The 15167-nt window shown below is 51.9% G+C and overlaps 1 protein-coding gene across 1 annotated transcript in view; it reads left to right on the plus strand.

The window, feature by feature from the left end:
- The window catches only part of LOC147109865 (POU domain, class 2, transcription factor 2-like), a gene marked incomplete at its 5' end in the record, with an annotated part of 462998 nt that overhangs the window by 46152 nt on the left and 401679 nt on the right, over positions 1 to 15167 (plus strand). Inside the window, 2 exons of the mRNA XM_086002405.1 lie at positions 9901 to 9967; positions 12738 to 12885. Coding sequence (XP_085858531.1) covers positions 9901 to 9967; positions 12738 to 12885 — 215 coding nt within the window. The remainder of the gene's footprint in view (positions 1 to 9900; positions 9968 to 12737; positions 12886 to 15167) is intronic.

A 15167-nucleotide genomic window follows, 5' to 3' on the forward strand; every position in this document is an offset into this window, starting at 1 on the left:
CCAACAAATGCATGCAGAGCCGAACTAGGCAGATACCCACTGATAATAAACATCCAAAAACGAGCACTAAACTTCCTAAATCACCTCAAATCTAGCTCCCCAGACACCCTTCATTTCAAAGCCTTTCAGACCCAAGAGCTAAACCCAGAAAAGAGTCCCCTGAGTCAGCTGCTACTGAAACTAAGTACTCAGCCGGACCCTGACCAGCCCCAGACCAACACAGCCGTCCAAACACCAATCCGAGTGAACCAAATCATTAAAAAATGCAAAGAAACCTACCTGGAACATTGGAACAAAATAACCGAAAGCCAAAGCAGATTAGAATGTTACCGGGCCCTAAAAAGAGAATATAAACTGGCAGACTACCTCACGACCATCAGAGACACAAAACAGAGACAGACCCTCACCAGGTACAGACTAAGCGACCACCAACTGGAAATTGAAAAAGGCAGATACAAGAAATCCTGGCAGCCTAGAGAGAATAGAATATGCGATCAATGTCTGGCTGGCGAGGTTGAAACAGAAATGCATTTCCTCCTAAAATGCGAAAAATTCAACACATCAAGAAACATATTATTCAACAAGCTAAGCCAAACAACCCCAGATTTCAAGGAATTGGATGATCTGTCAAAATTGAGATTAATCCTAGGAGAAGGAGACAGACCATACCTTGGGGCTAAATATGTAACAACATGTCACAACCTGAGGACTGTTTAAAAGTAAGACTGTTTAAAATTAATATTGAACGTACCAAATGAAGTAGAAAGACTGTTTAAAATTAATATTGTTTAAAAGTAATATTGTATATACCCAACAAATGTCAAATCGATTGACACCTACAGAATGTTGGAAAACTGTACCTTTTTGCTATGTAAGCTTTGGCAATATGGTTCTCTGTAAACTTTCATGCCAATAAAGCATTTGAACTGAACTGAACTGAACTGAACTGTTACAGTGCCAGAGAGAGAGAGCGAGAGAGTTACAGTCCCAGAGAGAGAGAGAGAGAGTGTGTTACAGTCCCAGGGAGAGAGAGAGAGAGTGTTACAGTCCCAGAGAGAGAGAGAGAGAGTTACAGTCCCAGAGAGAGAGAGAGAGTTACTGTCCCAGAGAGAGAGAGAGAGTTACTGTCCCAGAGAGAGAGAGAGAGAGAGAGTTACTGTCCCAGAGAGAGAGAGAGAGAGAGAGTTACTGTCCCAGAGAGAGAGAGAGAGAGAGAGTTACTGTCCCAGAGAGAGAGAGAGAGAGTTACTGTCCCAGAGAGAGAGAGAGAGAGAGTTACTGTCCCAGAGAGAGAGAGAGTTACTGTCCCAGAGAGAGAGAGAGAGAGAGAGAGAGTTACAGTCCCAGAGAGAGAGAGAGAGAGTTACTGTCCCAGAGAGAGAGAGAGAGAGTTACTGTCCCAGAGAGAGAGAGCGAGAGTTACTGTCCCAGAGAGAGAGAGAGAGTTACTGTCCCAGAGAGAGAGAGCGAGAGTTACAGTGCCAGAGAGAGAGAGTTACTGTCCCAGAGAGAGAGAGAGAGTTACAGTCCCAGAGAGAGAGAGAGAGAGTTACTGTCCCAGAGAGAGAGAGTTACTGTCCCAGAGAGAGAGAGAGAGAGTTACTGTCCCAGAGAGAGAGAGTTACAGTCCCAGAGAGAGAGAGAGAGAGTTACTGTCCCAGAGAGAGAGAGTTACTGTCCCAGAGAGAGAGAGAGAGAGTTACTGTCCCAGAGAGAGAGAGTTACTGTCCCAGAGAGAGAGAGAGAGAGTTACTGTCCCAGAGAGAGAGAGTTACAGTCCCAGAGAGAGAGAGAGAGAGAGTTACTGTCCCAGAGAGAGAGAGAGAGAGTTACTGTCCCAGAGAGAGAGAGAGAGTTACTGTCCCAGAGAATGAGAGTGAGAGTTACTGTCCCAGAGAGAGAGAGTTACTGTCCCAGAGAGAGAGAGTGAGAGTTACTGTCCCATAGAGAGAGAGAGAGTTACTGTCCCAGAGAGAGAGAGTTACTGTCCCAGAGAGAGAGAGAGAGTTACTGTCCCAGAGAGAGAGAGTTACTGTCCCAGAGAGAGAGAGAGAGAGAGAGAGAGAGAGTTACTGTCCCAGAGAGAGAGAGTTACTGTCCCAGAGAGAGAGAGTGAGAGTTACTGTCCCAGAGAGAGAGAGAGAGTTACTGTCCCAGAGAGAGAGAGTTACTGTCCCGAGAGAGAGAGAGAGAGTTACAGTCCCAGAGAGAGAGAGAGAGTTACTGTCCCAGAGAGAGAGAGAGAGTTACTGTCCCAGAGAGAGAGAGAGAGAGAGAGTTACTGTCCCAGAGAGAGAGAGAGAGAGAGAGTTACTGTCCCAGAGAGAGAGAGAGAGAGAGAGTTACTGTCCCAGAGAGAGAGAGAGAGAGTTACTGTCCCAGAGAGAGAGAGAGAGAGAGTTACTGTCCCAGAGAGAGAGAGAGTTACTGTCCCAGAGAGAGAGAGAGAGAGAGAGAGAGTTACAGTCCCAGAGAGAGAGAGAGAGAGTTACTGTCCCAGAGAGAGAGAGAGAGAGTTACTGTCCCAGAGAGAGAGAGCGAGAGTTACTGTCCCAGAGAGAGAGAGAGAGTTACTGTCCCAGAGAGAGAGAGCGAGAGTTACAGTGCCAGAGAGAGAGAGTTACTGTCCCAGAGAGAGAGAGAGAGAGTTACAGTCCCAGAGAGAGAGAGAGAGAGTTACTGTCCCAGAGAGAGAGAGTTACTGTCCCAGAGAGAGAGAGAGAGAGTTACTGTCCCAGAGAGAGAGAGTTACAGTCCCAGAGAGAGAGAGAGAGAGTTACTGTCCCAGAGAGAGAGAGTTACTGTCCCAGAGAGAGAGAGAGAGAGTTACTGTCCCAGAGAGAGAGAGTTACTGTCCCAGAGAGAGAGAGAGAGAGTTACTGTCCCAGAGAGAGAGAGTTACAGTCCCAGAGAGAGAGAGAGAGAGAGTTACTGTCCCAGAGAGAGAGAGAGAGAGTTACTGTCCCGAGAGAGAGAGAGAGTTACTGTCCCAGAGAATGAGAGTGAGAGTTACTGTCCCAGAGAGAGAGAGTTACTGTCCCAGAGAGAGAGAGTGAGAGTTACTGTCCCATAGAGAGAGAGAGAGTTACTGTCCCAGAGAGAGAGAGTTACTGTCCCAGAGAGAGAGAGAGAGTTACTGTCCCAGAGAGAGAGAGTTACTGTCCCAGAGAGAGAGAGAGAGAGAGAGAGAGAGAGTTACTGTCCCAGAGAGAGAGAGTTACTGTCCCAGAGAGAGAGAGTGAGAGTTACTGTCCCAGAGAGAGAGAGAGAGTTACTGTCCCAGAGAGAGAGAGTTACTGTCCCAGAGAGAGAGAGAGAGAGTTACTGTCCCAGAGAGAGAGAGCTACTGTCCCAGAGAGAGAGAGAGAGAGAGTTACAGTGCCAGAGAGAGAGAGAGAGTTACTGTCCCAGAGAGAGAGAGAGAGTTACAGTGCCAGAGAGAGAGAGAGAGTTACTGTCCCAGAGAGAGAGAGAGAGAGAGAGAGAGAGTTACTGTCCCAGAGAGAGAGAGAGAGAGAGCAAGAGTTACTGTCCCAGAGAATGAGAGTTACAGTCCCAGAGAGAGAGAGAGAGAGTTACTGTCCCAGAGAATGAGAGTGAGAGTTACTGTCCCAGAGAGAGAGTTACTGTCCCAGAGAGAGAGAGAGAGAGTTACAGTGCCAGAGAGAGAGAGAGAGAGAGAGTTACTGTCCCAGAGAGAGAGAGAGCTACAATGCCAGAGAGAGAGAGAGTTACTGTCCCAGAGAGAGAGAGAGCTACAGTGCCAGAGAGAGAGTGAGAGTTACTGTCCCAGAGAGAGAGAGAGAGTTACTGTCCCAGAGAGAGAGAGTTACTGTCCCAGAGAGAGAGAGAGAGAGTTACTGTCCCAGAGAGAGAGAGAGTTACTGTCCCAGAGAGAGAGAGAGAGAGAGAGAGAGTTACAGTGCCAGAGAGAGAGAGAGAGTTACTGTCCCAGAGAGAGAGAGAGAGAGAGTTACAGTGCCAGAGAGAGAGTGAGAGTTACTGTCCCAGAGAGAGAGAGAGAGAGAGAGAGAGTTACTGTCCCAGAGAGAGAGAGAGAGTTACTGTCCCAGAGAGAGAGAGTTACTGTCCCAGAGAGAGAGAGAGAGAGTTACTGTCCCAGAGAGAGAGAGCTACTGTCCCAGAGAGAGAGAGAGAGAGTTACTGTCCCAGAGAGAGAGAGAGAGAGTTACTGTCCCAGAGAGAGAGAGAGAGAGTTACAGTGCCAGAGAGAGAGAGAGAGAGAGAGTTACTGTCCCAGAGAGAGAGAGAGAGTTACTGTCCCAGAGAGAGAGAGAGAGAGAGAGTTACTGTCCCAGAGAGAGAGAGAGTTACTGGTTCTGCTGTCTCCCACAGAACAGGGATTACAGCAACAACTAGACCTACTCGACAAATACTGCCAAAATTGGGCTCTAACAGTAAATCTAAAGAAAACCAACATCATGATTTTTCAGAAAAGACCCAGATGTCAGGAAAACAAATACCAGTTTACCCTCAGTGATACCACTATAGGACACACTATGAGCTACACCTACCTTGGTCTAACTATTACAGCATCAGGGAGCTTCAGCATAGCAGTGAATGCACTAAAAGAAAAAGCCCGAAGAGCCCTATATGCAATAAAAAGAAAATTCTACAACATCCAAATCCCAATCAAAATCTGGCTCAAAATTTTTGACAGCATAATCCTGCCCATTGCACTGTACGGTAGTGAAGTATGGGGCCCGCTAAATCACCAAAGCTACACTAAATGGGAAAAACACACAATAGAAGCCCTACATGCAGAATTCTGCCGAAGCATCCTTCGCACCCAAAGAAAAACGCCAACAAATGCATGCAGAGCCGAACTAGGCAGATACCCACTGATAATAAACATCCAAAAACGAGCACTAAACTTCCTAAATCACCTCAAATCTAGCTCCCCAGACACCCTTCATTTCAAAGCCTTTCAGACCCAAGAGCTAAACCCAGAAAAGAGTCCCCTGAGTCAGCTGCTACTGAAACTAAGTACTCAGCCGGACCCTGACCAGCCCCAGACCAACACAGCCGTCCAAACACCAATCCGAGTGAACCAAATCATTAAAAAATGCAAAGAAACCTACCTGGAACATTGGAACAAAATAACCGAAAGCCAAAGCAGATTAGAATGTTACCGGGGCCCTAAAAAGAGAATATAAACTGGCAGACTACCTCACGACCATCAGAGACACAAAACAGAGACAGACCCTCACCAGGTACAGACTAAGCGACCACCAACTGGAAATTGAAAAAGGCAGATACAAGAAATCCTGGCAGCCTAGAGAGAATAGAATATGCGATCAATGTCTGGCTGGCGAGGTTGAAACAGAAATGCATTTCCTCCTAAAATGCGAAAAATTCAACACATCAAGAAACATATTATTCAACAAGCTAAGCCAAACAACCCCAGATTTCAAGGAATTGGATGATCTGTCAAAATTGAGATTAATCCTAGGAGAAGGAGACAGACCATACCTTGGGGCTAAATATGTAACAACATGTCACAACCTGAGGACTGTTTAAAAGTAAGACTGTTTAAAATTAATATTGAACGTACCAAATGAAGTAGAAAGACTGTTTAAAATTAATATTGTTTAAAAGTAATATTGTATATACCCAACAAATGTCAAATCGATTGACACCTACAGAATGTTGGAAAACTGTACCTTTTTGCTATGTAAGCTTTGGCAATATGGTTCTCTGTAAACTTTCATGCCAATAAAGCATTTGAACTGAACTGAACTGAACTGAACTGTTACAGTGCCAGAGAGAGAGAGCGAGAGAGAGTTACAGTCCCAGAGAGAGAGAGAGAGAGTGTGTTACAGTCCCAGGGAGAGAGAGAGAGTGTTACAGTCCCAGAGAGAGAGAGAGTTACAGTCCCAGAGAGAGAGAGAGAGTTACTGTCCCAGAGAGAGAGAGAGAGTTACTGTCCCAGAGAGAGAGAGAGAGAGAGAGTTACTGTCCCAGAGAGAGAGAGAGAGAGAGAGTTACTGTCCCAGAGAGAGAGAGAGAGAGAGAGTTACTGTCCCAGAGAGAGAGAGAGAGAGTTACTGTCCCAGAGAGAGAGAGAGAGAGAGTTACTGTCCCAGAGAGAGAGAGAGTTACTGTCCCAGAGAGAGAGAGAGAGAGAGAGAGAGTTACAGTCCCAGAGAGAGAGAGAGAGAGTTACTGTCCCAGAGAGAGAGAGAGAGAGTTACTGTCCCAGAGAGAGAGAGCGAGAGTTACTGTCCCAGAGAGAGAGAGAGAGTTACTGTCCCAGAGAGAGAGAGCGAGAGTTACAGTGCCAGAGAGAGAGAGTTACTGTCCCAGAGAGAGAGAGAGAGTTACAGTCCCAGAGAGAGAGAGAGAGAGTTACTGTCCCAGAGAGAGAGAGTTACTGTCCCAGAGAGAGAGAGAGAGTTACTGTCCCAGAGAGAGAGAGTTACAGTCCCAGAGAGAGAGAGAGAGAGTTACTGTCCCAGAGAGAGAGAGTTACTGTCCCAGAGAGAGAGAGAGAGAGTTACTGTCCAGAGAGAGAGAGTTACTGTCCCAGAGAGAGAGAGAGAGAGTTACTGTCCCAGAGAGAGAGAGTTACAGTCCCAGAGAGAGAGAGAGAGAGAGTTACTGTCCCAGAGAGAGAGAGAGAGTTACTGTCCCAGAGAGAGAGAGAGAGTTACTGTCCCAGAGAATGAGAGTGAGAGTTACTGTCCCAGAGAGAGAGAGTTACTGTCCCAGAGAGAGAGAGTGAGAGTTACTGTCCCATAGAGAGAGAGAGAGTTACTGTCCCAGAGAGAGAGAGTTACTGTCCCAGAGAGAGAGAGAGAGTTACTGTCCCAGAGAGAGAGTTACTGTCCCAGAGAGAGAGAGAGAGAGAGAGAGAGAGAGTTACTGTCCAGAGAGAGAGAGTTACTGTCCCAGAGAGAGAGAGTGAGAGTTACTGTCCCAGAGAGAGAGAGAGAGTTACTGTCCCAGAGAGAGAGTTACTGTCCCAGAGAGAGAGAGAGAGAGTTACTGTCCCAGAGAGAGAGAGCTACTGTCCCAGAGAGAGAGGAGAGAGAGAGTTACAGTGCCAGAGAGAGAGAGAGAGTTACTGTCCCAGAGAGAGAGAGAGAGTTACAGTGCAGAGAGAGAGAGAGAGTTACTGTCCCAGAGAGAGAGAGAGAGAGAGAGAGAGTTACTGTCCCAGAGAGAGAGAGAGAGAGAGCAAGAGTTACTGTCCCAGAGAATGAGAGTTACAGTCCCAGAGAGAGAGAGAGAGAGTTACTGTCCCAGAGAATGAGAGTGAGAGTTACTGTCCCAGAGAGAGAGTTACTGTCCCAGAGAGAGAGAGAGAGAGTTACAGTGCCAGAGAGAGAGAGAGAGAGAGAGTTACTGTCCAGAGAGAGAGAGAGCTACAATGCCAGAGAGAGAGAGAGTTACTGTCCCAGAGAGAGAGAGAGCTACAGTGCCAGAGAGAGAGTGAGAGTTACTGTCCCAGAGAGAGAGAGAGAGTTACTGTCCCAGAGAGAGAGAGTTACTGTCCCAGAGAGAGAGAGAGAGTTACTGTCCCAGAGAGAGAGAGTTACTGTCCCAGAGAGAGAGAGAGAGAGAGAGAGAGTTACAGTGCCAGAGAGAGAGAGAGAGTTACTGTCCCAGAGAGAGAGAGAGAGAGAGTTACAGTGCCAGAGAGAGAGAGTGAGAGTTACTGTCCCAGAGAGAGAGAGAGAGAGAGAGAGAGTTACTGTCCCAGAGAGAGAGAGAGAGTTACTGTCCCAGAGAGAGAGAGTTACTGTCCCAGAGAGAGAGAGAGAGAGTTACTGTCCCAGAGAGAGAGAGCTACTGTCCCAGAGAGAGAGAGAGAGAGAGAGAGAGAGTTACAGTGCCAGAGAGAGAGAGAGAGTTACTGTCCCAGAGAGAGAGAGAGGAGAGTTACAGTGCCAGAGAGAGAGAGAGAGTTACTGTCCCAGAGAGAGAGAGAGAGAGAGAGAGAGTTACTGTCCCAGAGAGAGAGAGAGAGAGAGCAAGAGTTACTGTCCCAGAGAATGAGAGTTACAGTCCCAGAGAGAGAGAGAGAGAGTTACTGTCCCAGAGAATGAGAGTGAGAGTTACTGTCCCAGAGAGAGAGTTACTGTCCCAGAGAGAGAGAGAGAGAGAGTTACAGTGCCAGAGAGAGAGAGAGAGAGAGAGTTACTGTCCCAGAGAGAGAGAGAGCTACAGTGCCCAGAGAGAGAGAGAGTTACTGTCCCAGAGAGAGAGAGAGCTACAGTGCCAGAGAGAGAGTGAGAGTTACTGTCCCAGAGAGAGAGAGAGAGTTACTGTCCCAGAGAGAGAGAGTTACTGTCCCAGAGAGAGAGAGAGGAGAGTTACTGTCCCAGAGAGAGAGAGAGTTACTGTCCCAGAGAGAGAGAGAGAGAGAGAGAGAGTTACAGTGCCAGAGAGAGAGAGAGAGTTACTGTCCCAGAGAGAGAGGAGAGAGAGTTACAGTGCCAGAGAGAGAGAGAGAGTTACTGTCCCAGAGAGAGAGAGAGAGAGAGAGAGAGTTACTGTCCCAGAGAGAGAGAGAGAGAGAGAGAGAGAGTTACAGTCCCAGAGAGAGAGAGAGAGAGAGCAAGAGTTACTGTCCCAGAGAGAGAGAGTTACAGTCCCAGAGAGAGAGAGAGAGAGTTACTGTCCCAGAGAATGAGAGTGAGAGTTACTGTCCCAGAGAGAGAGAGTTACTGTCCCAGAGAGAGAGAGAGAGAGAGAGAGTTACAGTGCCAGAGAGAGAGAGAGAGAGAGAGAGAGTTACTGTCCCAGAGAGAGAGAGAGCTACAGTGCCAGAGAGAGAGAGAGTTACTGTCCCAGAGAGAGAGAGAGCTACAGTGCCAGAGAGAGAGAGAGAGAGAGTTACTGTCCCAGAGAGAGAGAGAGCTACAGTCCCAGAGAGAGAGAGAGTTACTGCCCCAGAGAGAGAGAGAGTTACAGTGCCAGAGAGAGAGAGAGAGAGAGTTACTGTCCCAGAGAGAGAGAGAGAGAGTTACTGTCCCAGAGAGAGAGTAAGTAGAGGTAGAAAGGAACAGAAGGATACGTTGCTGGGGTTAGATGTAGAAGAGTGGGAGGAGGCTCGTGTGGAGCACAAACAGCAGCATGGACCAGCTGGGCCGAATGGCCTGCTGTACACTCGATGAAGTTGCAGCACTGTGGACTGGAATTCAAGGAATGTTCGACAGGAAGTAAGGATGGTGCAGGGAGCTGAGTCTAACAGCAACAACTTGCATTTATATAGCGCCTTTAACGTAGTAAAACATCCCAAATTGCTTCCCAGGCGCGATTCTCAGGCTAAAATAGACAGCCCGAGCCACATCAGGAGATTCTTGGGGTAGGTGACCAAAAGATTGGTCAAATCAGTGGGTTTTCAGGAGCGTCTTAAAGAAGAAGAGAGAGATAAGAGAGGCGGGGTGGTTTAGGGTGGGAATTCCAGAGCTCGGGGGCCCAGGCAGCTGAAGGCACGGCCGCCAATGGTGAGTGATTAAAATTGGGGATGCTCAAGAGGCCAGAATTAGAGGAGCGCAGAGATCTCAGAGGGGGGTTGTGGGGCTGAAGGAGATTACAGAGATATGAGGGGCGAGGGCCATGGAGGGATTTGAAAACAAGGATGAGAATTTAAAATCGAGGCGTTTCGGTCCGGGGAGGCAATGTAGGTCAGCGAGCACAGGGGTGATGGGTCGAGTGGGTTAGAATGCTATGTGTCCAGGCCCTCTCTTTCTCATTAACCCTTTATTACTCATTGATTCTGATGCAGTTACGCCTGTTTAGTGATGTCCATCGCGACGATATCGACTTCTGTCTCCATTGACTGCACCAGGATGGTCTCAACGCTCGCAACATCCCAGAGTGTCTTTAAACGTCATCTCTAACCTTTGTCCCTTCGCCCCTCTCAATCAGGTCTCTCCGCAGCCGACGGGTTTGAACCTCCCGATGTCACAGGGCACAAACAGCCTCAGCACAACAGGTAAAGGAAAGGGTTAACTCTGCAACAATCTGGGACCGGTACAGGGCGTGGGACCGGTACAGGGCGTGGACCGGTACAGGGCGTGCGACCGGTACAGGGCGTGGGACCGCTACAGGGCGTGGGACCGCTACAGGGCGTGGGACCGCTACAGGGCGTGGGACCGCTACAGGGCGTGGGACCGCTACAGGGCGTGGGAGCGTACAGGGCGAGGGACCGGTACAGGGCGAGGGACCGGTACAGGGCGAGGGACCGGTACAGGAGGTTGGACCGTGCAGGGTGTGGGACCGGGACAGGGTGTGGGACCGGTACAGGGTGAGGGGACCGGGTACAGGGGTGTGGGGACCGGTACAGAGGTACAGGGGTGTGAGACCGGTACAGGGTGTGGGAGCGGGTCCAGGGCTAGCTACTGGTAGAGGGTGTGTGGGACCGGTACAGGGTGAGGGACCGGTACAGGTTGAGGGACCGGTACAGGGTGAGGGGACCGGTACAGGGCGTGGGACCGGTAAAGGGCGCGGGACCGGTACAGGGCGAGGGGACCGGTACAGGGCGAGGGACCGGTATAGGGCGAGGGACCGGTACAGGGCGTGGGACCGGTGCAGGGGGTTGGACCGGTGCAGGGTGTGGGACTGGTACAGGGCGAGGGACCGGTACAGGGCTGGGACCGGTACAGGGCGTGGGAGCGGTACAGGGCGTGGGACCGGTACAGGGCGTGGGAGCGGCACAGGGCGTGGGACCGGTACAGGGTGTGGGACCGGTACAGGTTGAGGGACCGGTACAGGGTGAGGGACCGGTACAGGGGCGTGGGACCGGTACAGGGTGCGGGACCGGTACAGGGCGAGGGACCGGTACAGGTGTGGGACCGGGACAGGGTGCGGGAGCGGTACAGGCGAGGGACCGGTAGAGGGCGAGGGACCGGTACAGGGCGAGGGACCGGCACAGGGTGTGGGACCGGGACGGGGTGTGGGACCGGTACAGGGTGTGGGACCGGGACAGGGTGCGGGAGCGGTACAGGGCGAGGGACCGGTAGAGGGCGAGGGACCGGTACAGGGCGAGGGACCGGCACAGGGTGTGGGACCGGGACGGGGTGTGGGACCGGTACAGGGTGTGGGACCGGGACAGGGTGCGGGAGCGGTACAGGGCGAGGGACCGGCACAGGGTGAGGGACCGGTACAGGGTGTGGGACCGGTACAGGGCGTGGGACCGTTACAGGGTGAGGGACCGGTACAGGGTGAGGGACCGGTACAGGGTGTGGGACCGGGACAGGGTGTGGGACCGGTACAGAGTGAGATACCGGTACAGGGTGAGGGACCGCTAGAGGGCGAGGGACCGGTACAGGGTGTGGGACCGGTACAGGGCGTGGGACCGGTACAGGGCGTGGGACCGGTACAGGGCGTGCGACCGGTACAGGGCGTGGGACCGCTACAGGGCGTGGGACCGCTACAGGGCGTGGGACCACTACAGGGCGTGGGACCGCTACAGGGCGTGGGACCGCTACAGGGCGTGGGAGCGGTACAGGGCGAAGGGACCGGTACAGGGCGAGGGACCGGTACAGGGCGAGGGACCGGTACAGGAGGTTGGACCGGTGCAGGGTGTGGGACCGGGACAGGGTGTGGGACCGGTACAGGGTGAGGGACCGGTACAGGGTGTGGGACCGGTACAGAGGTACAGGGTGTGAGACCGGTACAGGGTGTGGGAGCGGTCCAGGGCTAGCTACTGGTAGAGGGTGTGGGACCGGTACAGGGTGAGGGACCGGTACAGGTTGAGGGACCGGTACAGGGTGAGGGACCGGTACAGGGCGTGGGACCGGTACAGGGTGCGGGACCGGTACAGGGCGAGGGACCGGTACAGGGCGAGGGACCGGTATAGGGCGAGGGACCGGTACAGGGCGTGGGACCGGTGCAGGGGGTTGGACCGGTGCAGGGTGTGGGACTGGTACAGGGCGAGGGACCGGTACAGGGCGTGGGACCGGTACAGGGCGTGGGAGCGGTACAGGGCGTGGGACCGGTACAGGGCGTGGGAGCGGCACAGGGCGTGGGACCGGTACAGGGTGTGGGACCGGGACAGGGTGTGGGACCGGGACAGGGCGTGGGACCGGGACGGGGTGTGGGACCGGTACAGGGTGTGGGACCGGGACAGGGTGCGGGAGCGGTACAGGGCGAGGGACCGGTAGAGGGCGAGGGACCGGTACAGGGCGAGGGACCGGCACAGGGTGTGGGACCGGGACGGGGTGTGGGACCGGTACAGGGTGTGGGACCGGGACAGGGTGCGGGAGCGGTACAGGGCGAGGGACCGGCACAGGGTGAGGGACCGGTACAGGGTGTGGGACCGGTACAGGGCGTGGGACCGTTACAGGGTGAGGGACCGGTACAGGGTGAGGGACCGGTACAGGGTGTGGGACCGGGACAGGGTGTGGGACCGGTACAGAGTGAGATACCGGTACAGGGTGAGGGACCGCTAGAGGGCGAGGGACCGGTACAGGGTGTGGGACCGGTACAGGGCGTGGGACCGGTACAGGGCGAGGGACCGGTACAGGGTGAGGGACCGCTACAGGGCGTGGGACCGGTACAGGGCGAGGGACCGGTACAGGGTGTGGGACTGGTACAGGGCGAGGGACCGGTACAGGGTGTGGGACCGGTACAGGGTGAGGGACCGGTACAGGGTGTGGGACCGGTACAGGGCGAGGGACCGGTACAGGGTGTGGGACTGGTATAGGGAGGGATGGAATGTTGTGCTGAGAGTTGATGTTGACCGTGACTGTTTCACCTTGCAGTGACGACGATGTCTGCAGCTGGGACAATGCACACTTCGGGGATAACCGGAAGCTCACTATCGGCACTGAACTCCTCACCCACCCCACCCCTCAACAGCACAAACAGCAGCCACTCACTGGCACTCTCGGGCCTGACCTCGAGCACAGGGTAAGAAGGATCAGCTAGCAGTGGGTGTAATGGACAAACCAGGGGCCTATCATCACTCGCAAACGCTGACCCACCATCCCATCCTCACAGGGAACAATACAGAGAGAGGGAGACAGAGATGTGATGGGGACAGAGAAAGGAGGGAGAGAAAGAGAAAGGAGAGACAGAGAGAAAGGAGGGAGAGGCAGAGACAGACAGACAGAGAATGAAGAAGGAAAGTGAGAAAGGAGAGAGAGAGAGACAGAGCGAAAGTAGAGAGAGACAGAGCGAAAGGAGAGAGAGACAGTGCGAAAGGAGAGAGAGACAGTGCGAAAGGAGAGAGAGACAGAGCGAAAGGAGAGAGAGACAGAGCGAAAGGAGAGACAGAGCGAAAGGAGAGTGAGACAGAGCGAAAGGAGAGAGAGACAGAGCGAAAGGAGAGAGAGACAGAGCGAAAGGAGAGTGAGACAGTGCGAAAGGAGAGTGAGACAGTGCGAAAGGAGAGTGAGACAGTGCGAAAGGAGAGTGAGACAGTGCGAAAGGAGAGAGAGACAGTGCGAAAGGAGTGAGACAGTGCGAAAGGAGAGAGAGACAGTGCGAAAGGAGTGAGACAGTGCGAAAGGAGAGAGAGACAGTGCGAAAGGAGAGAGACAGAGCAAAAGGAGAGAGACAGAGCAAAAGGAGAGAGAGACAGTGCGAAAGGAGAGTGACAGTGCGAAAGGAGAGAGAGACAGAGCGAAAGGAGAGTGAGACAGTGCGAAAGGAGAGAGAGACAGTGCGAAAGGAGAGAGAGACAGTGCGAAAGGAGAGTGAGACAGTGCGAAAGGAGAGTGAGACAGTGCGAAAGGAGAGAGAGACAGAGCGAAAGGAGAGAGACAGAGCGAAAGGAGAGAGAGACAGAGCGAAAGGAGAGAGAGACAGAGCGAAAGGAGAGAGAGAGAGAATGGAGAGAGAGAGAGAGAATGGAGAGAGAGAGAATGGAGAGAGAGAGAGAGAATGGAGAGAGAGAGAATGGAGAGAGAGAGAGAGAATGGAGAGAGAGAGAGAGAATGGAGAGAGAGAGAATGGAGAGAGAGAGAATGGAGAGAGAGAGAGAATGGAGAGAGAGAGAGAATGGAGAGAGAGAGAGAGAATGGAGAGAGAGAGAGAATGGAGAGAGAGAGAGAGAATGGAGAGAGAGAGAGAGAATGGAGAGAGAGAGAGAGAGAATGGAGAGGGAGAGAGAGAATGGAGAGAGAGAGAGAATGGAGAGAGAGAGAGAGAATGGAGAGAGAGAGAGAATGGAGAGAGAGAGAGAGAGAATGGAGAGGGAGAGAGAGAATGGAGAGAGAGAGAGAATGGAGAGAGAGAGAGAATGGAGAGAGAGAGAATGTAGAGAGAGAGAGAGAATGGAGAGAGAGAATGGAGAGAGAGAGAGAATGGAGAGAGAGAGAGAAGAGAGAGAGAGAGAGAATGGAGAGAGAGAGAGAATGGAGAGAGAGAGAGAGAATGGAGAGAGAGAGAGAATGGAGAGAGAGAGAATGGAGAGAGAGAGAGAATGGAGAGAGAGAGAGAGAATGGAGAGAGAGAGAGAATGGAGAGAGAGAGAGAGAATGGAGAGAGAGAGAGAGAGAATGGAGAGAGAGAGAGAGAGAATGGAGAGAGAGAGAGAATGGAGAGAGAGAGAGAGAATGGAGAGAGAGAGAGAGAATGGAGAGAGAGAGAGAATAGAGAGAGAGAGAGAGAAAGAGAGAATGGAGAGAGAGAGAGAATGGAGAGAGAGAGAAAGAATGGAGAGAGAGAGAGAGAATGGAGAGAGAGAGAGAGAATGGAGAGAGAGAGAGAGAGAATGGAGAGAGAGAGAGAGAATGGAGAGAGAGAGAGAGAGAATGGAGAGAGAGAGAGAATGGAGAGAGAGAGAGAGAATGGAGAGAGAGAGAGAGAGAATGGAGAGAGAGAGAGAGAGAATGGAGAGAGAGAGAGAGAATGGAGAGAGAGAGAATGGAGAGAGAGAGAATGGAGAGAGAGAGAGAGAATGGAGAGAGAGAGAGAATGGAGAGAGAGAGAGAATGGAGAGAGAGAGAATGGAGAGAGAGAGAGAGAATGGAGAGAGAGAGAGAGAATGGAGAGAGAGAGAGAATGGAGAGAGAGAGAATGGAGAGAGAGAGAGAGAATGGAGAGAGAGAGAGAGAATGGAGAGAGAGAGAGAATGGAGAGAGAGAGAATGGAGAGAGAGAGAGAGAATATCTATACCCTTCACACTCTCATTGAAAAACATATACACCAAACAAAAAATGGGAAAATATTCGCTTGTTTCATTGACT

This window comes from Somniosus microcephalus, chromosome 12 (genome assembly GCF_052327205.1).
Source record: "Somniosus microcephalus isolate GS21.2 chromosome 12, FLI_Smic_1.0, whole genome shotgun sequence".
Taxonomy (NCBI): Eukaryota; Metazoa; Chordata; class Chondrichthyes; order Squaliformes; family Somniosidae; genus Somniosus; species Somniosus microcephalus.